The sequence below is a fragment of the Ursus maritimus genome, unplaced genomic scaffold (genome assembly GCF_017311325.1).
Source record: "Ursus maritimus isolate PB19 unplaced genomic scaffold, ASM1731132v1 scaffold_18, whole genome shotgun sequence".
NCBI lineage: Eukaryota > Metazoa > Chordata > Mammalia > Carnivora > Ursidae > Ursus > Ursus maritimus.
Window position 1 is genome coordinate 16,526,752 of NW_024424230.1, and position 10,881 is coordinate 16,537,632.

The 10,881-nt window shown below is 39.1% G+C and overlaps 1 protein-coding gene across 5 annotated transcripts in view; it reads right to left on the reverse strand.

The window, feature by feature from the left end:
• The window catches only part of MALT1 (MALT1 paracaspase), a 94,558-nt gene that overhangs the window by 30,393 nt on the left and 53,284 nt on the right, over window positions 1-10,881 (reverse strand). For all 5 annotated transcript variants that reach the window (XM_040632475.1, XM_040632473.1, XM_040632474.1 and 2 more), the window contains 4 exons: window positions 10,063-10,184; window positions 4,854-5,013; window positions 3,037-3,215; window positions 2,394-2,490 (listed from right to left, as the gene is read on the reverse strand). In XM_040632475.1, the coding sequence (XP_040488409.1) occupies window positions 2,394-2,490; window positions 3,037-3,215; window positions 4,854-5,013; window positions 10,063-10,184 (558 nt within the window). The remainder of the gene's footprint in view (window positions 1-2,393; window positions 2,491-3,036; window positions 3,216-4,853; window positions 5,014-10,062; window positions 10,185-10,881) is intronic.

The following is a 10,881-nucleotide window of genomic DNA, read 5'->3' on the forward strand; positions in this document are numbered from 1 at the left end:
TGACATTATAGCAATCTATTTTTCCTTTACGAATCTTATGAAGATGCAAATTAACATTAACAATAAATTACAAATGTTATGCTCTTAATAAGATGTCACAGAGGAACTTATTCTTATCTGTGACATAAGTCAACGGAAGAGCATCATCAACTAGAGTCCAGGGCTCCGTACAATTTCTTCTGCTTCTTGTCTTACAGACTTCATTTCTAGTTACTTAGGTCAGCACCTTGTTTTTCCTTCCCCTCTTCACTAAGGTTGCTGCATACATTTGTAACGCATTTAGATTCTTTGGTCACATTCTGCATTCTATCCTGGGATTCCCCCTCCTCTGACCTCCTACTAAATGATTTTAAAAACTTGCAGACATGTATTCACCATTACAATGATCATACAGAATAGTTTCACTGCCCTAAAAAAATCCCCTGAGCTGCCCTTATTCAATCCCCAACCTTTTGTCCAAATATCTTTAACAAAATACATAAAGTGAAATAAGTAACATCATGTTCTGCAGGTTAAAAAAAAAAAGATATGATGTGGGACACTGTTAATGGAATGTGTCAATCCACAAATTACAAAACATCTCAACTTTTACAGGTTTTTAGAAAGAAAAGTTGGATCTAATTCTCCCATTTGAAATTTCTGAAGTAGTTTCACAGTTGGATCTTTAGCTCTAAGTGTGCTGAAAGGTTTATGTGAAAATTGGAATTTGACAGTGTGTTTGCTACTGTGAAAACTATAGAGATAATCATACAGGTAAAGAAACAGCACAGCAAGGCAGGAATTTCCATGCATCACACAAACAGCAGTGCTGGTTTATATTTGTTCTTAGAGATATTCAACTTTGGAAAGTTGAAAAATCATGCAATTAAGCAAAAAAGAAGTAAGAGAAGGAAGAGGAGTTTGTAAGGATTTCTTCACATAGCTTTAAGACCTCTATACGCAACAGGATTGGAATCCCCCTTACGCTAAAATTCGGGTTCAAAAGTATGCATTAGGACAAAAACAGTAAGTACAGCATTTCAACGTGACACCATAGAGATAAGAAAGACATGAAAACCCAGGAAACAAAAAACTTTTTTTTTTTTTTTTTACCCAAATAGAGCCCAAGATTGTATAATAGTTTAAAGAAGCAGAAATTGAAAAAATACTTTGCTATCTACAAACCGAATTCTATAAGACAATGTGATGTACTAAGGGAAGGTAACTTAAGTATTAAAATTTACTCATTGGAACTTATGTACAATGCTTTGCATAATTAAAACAAATTTAAAAGCTTATGTTGAAAGAGATTTTCCAGTTCTCTTTATATATTATGGTAAAGATGACATGGTTGATTAATCTACAGACTTGTAGCTTCAAAAAATGGATCTTACCAATTTTATACTGAAATAAATATTAGATATTTGATAAAACATGTATTCAAGAAGAAATCGCCTCTTCTGAAACTCACAGAAGCCACATTTGCATTTGAACAGCATATAATCATGGCTAAAATCATTCAAACAATTATCCATAATAGTATAGCCATCTACCTTTTTAACAAATTTTATAAAGATAAAAATTAACATTAAGAATTAATTGTAAATGTTTCCTATTCATAAGATGTTCAGAAATGCTATTCTTATATGCAATAGAAAATCAATGGAAAATTAGTTACTTTAATAGTTTGTTAGTTTAACAGTGTCCCTGGCAATTTACAAATCCTGAGACTCAGTGAAATTTCTTTCTTATAGCTAGTATTTTTTCCATCACTGCATTCAGCAGGCTCGAGCACACCACCAATCCCCAGAGGAACCAGCATGCAGGATATGTGGTTTCAAACCAAAGGATTACACTACCTTCAGTGCACTCCACTGCCTCATCTGTTCTTCCTTGTTCCAGAGAAAACAAATGTGAATATACTGTAATTCATGATCTTAGGAAGGGCAGCCATCAGGTAAGCAGAGAAATAAATATCACAGAAATATGTTGGCAAACCAACATATGCATCAACTCTCCTACTGTTGACAACCTAACTATAAATGCATTAAGCTTAAACAGAGCAAACTCCCAGATTACGAACTTTATAATGGGGACTGTTGGTTAACGATCATTCTTTCCTTTCTATGTCTGCAATGCTTGGTTTTTAAAAGTGTTTTATTAGAAATCTTTTCCCACTTAAATCAAGGTTTTTATAACTAAAGTTTTAAAGAATACTTCTTTTTTTTGCCACAAATGTTTATGATAGTGAATTTAGTATGTATTCTCTTGAATTTCTATATAAACAATATAACTCTGGATACTTAACACGACATTAAATCAAATGGGGTAAAAAGCAAAATTTCCATTGCTTTTGTGTTTTATTTTCTATAACCTCTACTCCACTTGTCAGACCACTGAGTAAGATTGCTTACCTATGATGATTTCTACCTTCTTGCTATCTTGACTCTCTCGATCATTATATACATGACACCAGTACGTTCCCTGATGTTCCAGATCCACATAAGGTACCTATTATCAATATGAGAACACACACACACACATTTCCTTTCAGTTTAATTTTAATTGGCTTGGAGAGAAACTTATTTTGAATTAGGAAAAAAACTTGTAACACTTCAGAGGACTTGACATTCTTAGATGATTTCCATTTATTAGGTTAAATACTAGCAGGCAAATGATACAATGATTCCAATAACGGTGAGTTAGGTGTAGTACTATTTGACATTTTAAGATTTCATTTTTAAGTACTCTCTACACTCAACTTGGGGTTTGAACTCATAACCCCATGATGAAGAGCTGCACACTCCATTGACTGAGCCAGCCAGGCGCCCTATCTGACATTTTAGTATAAGCCCTTAGATGTGGGCTAGGGTTATGTTCCAGCACTTTTGTAAATATAAGAATGAGTTAATACTGAATAACAAGGGAACTGAAATGAAAATAAGGAAGACATTAAAACACCCCAATGAATATGAATTTTAAAGTTTGTCTTAATTTTCAATCATACTACTTATTTTATAATCAACATGAAAAATACCCAAATAACCAACTTCTTACCATGTATAGCTTTTTTGTTTCATGTATTAATGGTGATTCATTTTTGAACCACTGGTAGTGAGGAATAGGGCTTCCAACAGCAACACACTGTAAGACCAATGTGCTGCCAGGCATCAGCTTTTGGGACCTTGGTTCAACGCAGATTTGCAACTTGGGTTCAGAGATGCCATCCACACTTCCTTAAATTAAAAGAAAAACATCACTGAACATAAATAAAATCTCTTAGTAAGAAAAATTTTTCCCCGTTTAACTAAAAAAACAACAAAAAAAGGTGTTTTCAAGTTAATTTTTTAAATAATCCTTAACAGTACCTCCTAAAACTATGTTTCATAAAACTGTGACATTTCTAGAAATACTAAGAGATGGTCTCTGGATAAAAGAATGCTGTAGACAAGTACATTTAGAAAATTCTGGGTTAAACAAAGGTAAACAGATTTTTTTATTACAGGACTTCTCAGAGGTTTTTTCTTTGTTTCTTTTTTAAGACTTCTCAGAGCTTTAAGTGTTAGTATGCTTTGTGTATTTAGAAGGGCAAAATAGTTCAAGTGGTTTCCACACGTTTGGCCACAGGTTCTTTCTGGTGGGGGCAAACAGCTTATTAACATCTTGAGTGATATTCACATTCAACACAGAAAGTTACAGATTCTGCTGTTTGATTTAACTTATTAAAAGGAGTTTTGTTATTAGCATGGAATAAATATGGATGGATGATCACTAGCATTTCTTTCTGAGGCAGACACCGGAAAGCATTATTACTATTATTTTTTTAAAGATTTATTTTAAAGACAGAGAGAGAGAGAGCGTGTGCACACGTGTGCACCCATGGGGGGTGGGAGAGGAGGAGGACAGAGAGAGAGAATCTTACGCAGACTCCACACTCAGTACGGAACCCAACACAGGGCTGGATCTCATGACCCTGAGATCATGACCTGAGCCGAAATCAAGAGTCCAATGCTTAACTGACTGAACCACCCAGACGCCCCCAGAAAGCGTTCTTTATTGAACACTCATGTGTTGCTCTAAGGTCCTCGAGGAAGGAGGACTTGTCAGTGTTAACCCAACACCAAGTCTCCATCATGAAACTTAGTGTCTCACACACTGCAGGTGATCAATCTTTGCTGAATGAACAGGATTTAATTTACAAACATATTTAAGTTCATTACAACACACAGAAATATTCTAGAAAGATAAATAATTCCCTTGTTTAATAATGACTATTTTTAGGAAAAGCTAAACTGAGAAAGAAGAATGGAGACAAGACAGGTAAGTTTCCCACCTATTCTTTCTGTCTGACAATGACAAAGAATACAGTCCCTGACTGTGAGTGTGAATACAGAAAATAACATCTGATGACTACTCTTCAGAATAGGGAGATTTTTAAAGTCAGTACGAGTTACTGGCCTAAGAAGCTGGATGACAGAGAGTAGAAAAACAGTCCAATGAAATGCTTTATTGTGGGGAATGATACGCTGCATGCCCTTTCACGCCAAAGGCAACTCTCGAGGTTTTATTCCACAATATGATTTTGTCAGAGCAATACAACAGTTTGGGAGAAAGGCATACAGTGTAGAAAGAAACAGAAGGGACGTTCGCAGACACCAGCGGCAGGGCCAGTCTAAGGCATCTGCATGTGTACGTGTCGGCAGAGAAGGGATCAAAGCACATGGGATAAAGTCTGAGCAACTGGTTATCTTCTGCTGGTGATAAGTACGTACGGGAGCTTCCGGTCCTGTTTGTGACACTGTGAAATTCAAGTAAACATTCAAAATAAAATAAGGCAATTCCCATCCTAATATTCAACTTAATTTATCACTTACCCTGGAAGCTTCCTGTTACTTCAGTGACATCACAAACATCCAGCTGTGACCACTGGCTGAATTCAAAGGTGAAATTATTATTAACTCGACAGACATAAAAGCCTGCATCTTTTACATGCACTGCATTAAAAATAAGTTCCGATGCATTTCCGTTTGGAATCTGCGAAAGAATCAGTAAGAGAATGTAAATGAATGACTCATCAAAACACACCTTATAAAAATGCACCATGCAAAAATGTGTCGATTTCTCTGGAGCTTTGAAAAGCATATTTCCCCCCCCAAGTTCTAAAATATTTTTTACTTAAAAAAACAAACAACATGTTGAATAATTTAAGACTAAAGTCTTAGAAATCCACACTGTTTTACAAATCCATTAACTACAGAGTTAAGCTCTCTCCCACAGATATTCCAAAAACTAACAGAAAAGTATCTGTTCTGTCATTTAAAACTGTTCAACTCATTAGTATTTAAAGAATCTACAATGGCAAATTTATAAGTAACACAGAAAGTTAAGCTTGGCTATTCATTTCAATTCTGGCCAAATTGGCTGTGAGTATATAAGCAAGTTAGTTCACCTTGAGACCCCATTTTCTCATCTGCAAAATTCTACAAGAGGATACACTCCGGAACCACTACTCTTCTTTCAGGGTCTGCGTGGAGAAGGGCTATGGAAAGCACGTCAGTGATGGGAAGAAATGGCCACCCAAGGGTTTCCCAAGCTCCCCTCCAGGGCTCTGGTTACCACATTAAGGTTTCTTTCACCTCTGCTGCTCTCATCAATTTGTAAGTGCCACCCACTTCTGCCACATTGCCAAGGGGCTTGGCCGAGTGCCCCTCTCTCTCCAAACCCCAACTGAATTCCACTCTCCCCCCTCAGAACCTGCAGCACAGAAAGAGCATTCTGCTGAAGATCTGACAACTAGCATGGCCGGCTGCACTTGGCACCGTGTTAATGTACTGTCGGCTTTCCTACCAGACCATCAATGCATACTTTGTCTCTCTTCAAACCTCCTCCAATCCTGCTTCTTTCAGCCACCGACTTCAGATAGAAACTCTCCTCTTCCTGCCACCAAGTCACAGAGCTATCTGTATAACTGCTCTCTTTTCTCCTGTTAAAACAGAAAATGTGTCTTCCTGGCAAAGGCTACTTGGGCTTAGGATCTGTGGGGATCTGCTCAGAACCTCAGAGCTGGTACGCAGACTAGTTCAAGCTGCAGACATTTGGGATCAACAGGTATAGAAAGCAGCTTTCTGGGGCGCCTGGGTAGCGCAGCCGTTAAAGCGTCTGCCTTTGGCTCAGGGCGTGATCCCGGCATCCCGGGATCGAGTCCCACATCGGGCTCCTCCGCTGTGAGCCTGCTTCTTCCTCTCCCACTCCCCCTGCTGTGTTCCCTCTCTCGCTGCCTGTCTCTCTGTCACATAAATAAATAAAAAATCTTAAAAAAAAAAAAAAAAAAGAAAGCAAGCAGCTTTCTCAGAGACTCCCCTATCTGACTAAGAGTAGACACTTCTCGGAAATGAGGCTACCATAAATTCCTTCTTCAGGGTGGCTTTATCCAGGAAGGAGACCAAGAATAAACCTACCACAAATCCCCTCTCCAGGAGAGTTTTATGGCCATGATGAAGATGGGAAGACCACTTGCACCTGCATGAATAAACATGGTCAAACTTCCTTATCTCCTGTTTATTCTTCTAGAAATCCCTTTGTATTTCTTAAAGAAACCCATTTGTTCCTCTCATAGAGGCCCTTCTCCCTCTTCCCTTTTCCTTACTAAATTAGGTGTGCAGGGCTCTAACTTTATTCATGGAGCCACTTCCTTTGTAAGTTCCATATGAATACACTTCTCTTGTCCATCTGTATTATGTCAGTTAATTCACAGGCACCCAGAGAATGAACATAAGAGGGAAGAGGAAAACTTTTTCCTCTCCTGCCAATCCCATCCTCTCTGACCTTGCTCCTGCAATTTTCTCTCTGCTTTACCATCTATTTCTCTTTTATTGTATCACTCTCAAAAACATACTCTAGTCCTTTGTACCTTAAATAAGTAAAAAACCCCAAACAAACCTCCCTTGACTTGCACCCCCTCCTCTCAGCAGCACCGAAAATGCTAACTACCCCTTTTTTCTTGAAATACTTTCCCTTTTAGGCTTCATACCACCCTCTGCTGGATTTCCTCCCATCTCTCTGGCAGATTCTTCTTAGTCTCTTTACTAGTTTGTCTTCTGTAACATAAACTTTCAAAGACTCTCCCGATATCCAAACTGTCTAGCTGATTCATGTAGATGTCTAACAGGCATTTTGAACTTAGTGCCTCTAAAACCAAATCCTTGATTTTTCTCCTTAAATCCATTTCTTTCCCAATCTTCAATACCTCAGTATATAACATGTCTCCAGATGCTTCCGTAAAAAATCCAGGGGTCATCCCTTGATCTCTCTTCCTTTTTCTTCACGCTCTACCTCTAACCTATCAGGTGTGGTCAACTCTCCCTCTAAAATAACCTGACCTGAGCACGCTGCTCCCTCTCCACTGCCCTGCCCTGGTCCACACTGCCACTATTTCCAGTCTAGCACAGGCATTAGCTCACTGGTCTTCCTGCTTTTCTCTTGCTTCTCTTCAAATGGCAGCTTTGTGTTTTAAAACATAAATCCGATCATGTTACTTCTCCTGCTTAAGATGGTTAGTGGCTTCTCACTTTAGATCATCCTGATGATTTTCCTCATAGCTCTTAACTCAAACAATTCTCCTATTTGTTTGCTGTCTCTCCCCACTGGGGAGGGTGGGGGGGGCAGGACTCTGTGTGTCAATGCTTCATCACCACGGCCTTAGATCACAGCCTGGCCAAGACAGGTGCTCATCAAGCACTTGTTAAATGAATAGCTCTTAAAATAACCCCATGACCATGACCATAGAGGTAGTCTGACAAAACTCGACCTTGTGAGGGCTTTAAAATCTATTACAACTCTTCCAATTTAAGAAGTATTCCCCACCCTCTACATTTTTACCTTCTTCAAATCAGGGCATATTTTACAAATGGTATGCTTAATGTAGCAATTTTGTCTGTTATTTCTCCCTCAAAAGGCATTTATTAAGATAAAGGCAACTTTGCAATTGAGAAAATGTTACAAGTAACTTTAGTTACCATCTCCTGAAAGCCTAGGTACATGAAACATCCTATTAAGTTCTCACAACCCCAGATGACAGGAATTCATATCATTAAAGATGACACTCAGGATTCCAACACAGGCCTGTCTAGCACCAAAGCCTACATGCAACTTTTTACTAGAGTTCAGCTGCTCTACCTTACCTGTAAGGGATGGAAATAAAAAATTGTATAAAACCACACATTTCTTCTAAGGCACAGGATGATCCATTAAAGGAAAGATCATAATCTTAGAATGGCTCTTTAACTTAGTTTCAGGTTTGCAAATGTAGACTTAGGACTGATTTGGAAGAAAGCTTAGTTATTTGACAAGCAGGTTGAAAAGAGTATGGAGTTTCAAGGTACAATCTAGGAGGGAAGGGGGTTAGGGGAGGTGGAGTGGGAGAAGAGAGGAGCCGAGCAAAGTGAGAAACAACATGGGCTAGCTAGAACAGCGAGAAACACCCACTGGCAGAGTAGTTCAAAGAACTTCTAAGAAAAAATAATTCCAATATGTGATTTTAAATTGTTTGTTGGGTGGTGCAGGGATACAGTATTTCCACAAAAAGAATAATGCTCCCCTCCGCTAGCCTGAATTTTGCTTCAGAATTTACCACAATAGCCTAAATCTTTTGATACAATAGTTATGTGCAACATTTAAAATAATCTTCAATTTGCCTTCTATGGCACCTTAAAAATCTTTTAATTAAAGATTTTGGTTTCCTTTTTTCAGGTGGTCGGGAAGATGGTAGACATTCAGATTCAGTGCGTGTACCCAAAGCAGCCAACCATCTTTCAAAATAAGAAGAGGGACTCCCTTGGAGAAATTGGCAGAGAAGCTCCTACAATACCATAAAAACTTTGGTCTGAAGGGCGCCTGCGTGGCTCAGTTGTTAAGCGTCTGCCTTTGGCTCAGGGTGTGATCCCGGGGTCCTGGGATCGAGCCCCGCCATCAGGCTCCCTACTCCTCTGGGAGCCTGCTTCTTCCTCTCCCACTCCCCCTGCTTGTGTTCCCTCTCTCGCTGGCTGTCTCTCTCTCTGTCAAATAAATAAATAAATAAAATCTTAAAAAAACAACAACAGCAACAACAAAAAACCCCCAAAAAAACCACTTTGGTCTGGGTTTCAAGATACCCAAGGAGGTCACTGAGGGTCCTATACTGATAAGAAATGCCCCTTCCCTGGTAACGTCTCTATCCGAGGGCAGATTCTGTTTAGTGTGGTGATCAAGATACGGAAGACCACTGTCATGCACCGAGACTTCCTCCACCACATCTGAAAGAACCGCCTTGAGAAGCACCACAAGAATATGTCCGTACACCTGCCCCCTGCTTCAGGGTGTCCAGATGGGCAACACTGTCACAGTGTGTGAGTGCCGGCCCTTGAGCAAGACTGTGTGCTTCAATGTGCTCAAAGTCACCCAGGCTGCTGGCACCAAGAAGCAACTCTAGAAGTTCTGAGACTAGAGGGCACATACTGCCAAAGAAAATAAAGTTATTAAAAAAAAAAGAGAGAGAGACATTTTGGTTGGAACATAATTTGTTGTTAAGGAATTTTGAATGGCTATGTTAGAATGCACTGGTGATATTTACTATTTGTTAACACTGTTGTTCTAATACTGATTTTCCACAATTTTTAGAGTCTAGAGAATTGATTTTATTATTGCTTAGCATTTTTCAAAAAAGATTTTATTTATTTGAGAGAGTGAGTGAGAGAGAGAAAGAGAGAGAGTACATGAGTAGAGGGAGGGACAGAGGCAGAGGGAGAGGGAGAAGCAGACTCCCTGCCGAGCGTGGAGCCCGATGCCAGGATTCTGAGACCATGACCCGAGCCAAAGGCAGATGCTTAACCAACTGAGCCACCCAGGTGACCCCCTCACCATTTTTGTTATAAGACAACTTTTGCAATTGTTTTACCAAAATAATGATTATTGATTACTTCAGTAATAACACAGCCACGTCTACCAGATCAAAATTCCAAAAAACACACTGAGGAAAATGATGCTAAATAATTTGCTATCATTCTCTCTTCTTATGACAAGGGAAGTAAAATACATTTAAAAAGTTACCTCTTTATTCATTTTAAACCACTGATATTGTACAAAGGGATGTCCGGTTGCCCGGCAACACAGTTTCACAAACTGTCCAGCCAAGACTGCCTTTGACTCTGGGTTGACGGTGATCTTTATTCCTTAAAAAAAAGAAAAAGTTAAATAAAGTCACGGAAGAGAGGTTTTCCTTGTTTATACTTCTGAAACAAAAACCCCCACAAAGGTATTTTGGAAATAACCTGTATATTCATCCTAGTTGTAAACTGCCCATTCATATCTCCTTCCCCATCAGATTATGCATCTGTGAGTTCCAGGCTTTGTAAAACCAAGAGGAAAGAAACTCATCCACAGAAGACTTTGATCTACTGTACTTCCCATGGCTGGGGGAGAAAACTGTTTGCCATATTTCTTCAATTCTTAGAAATATTTTTTTCATGCTAACCCCTCTGATATCAGGATGCACCTTATAGTAGATGTCTGCTAGACAGCAGTCATGATGCAGTTCTCAGTGCCAGCTATTCAAGTACTTGGTCATAAATGCTCATATGGCTGGCACTTCAACTGAATTAGGTGCACTGCTACAAGTGTTGGCCACTGAAAATGTCTTCAAGATACATTTATTTCAATGCTATGATTTAGCATTAAAATGAAAATGACTCCGTATGCAGAAAGGCACGGAAACAGAACAGCAGGATATAAATCCAATGCATGTGATACAAACATTTCTCATCTGGGAAATGACTATCAGCATCAAAACTTGGGACAGCTTTAAAGAAAATCCTAAGTCAATTATGGAATCACCCCCCCCCCCCCCCCCCCCCCCCCCCCCCCCCCCCC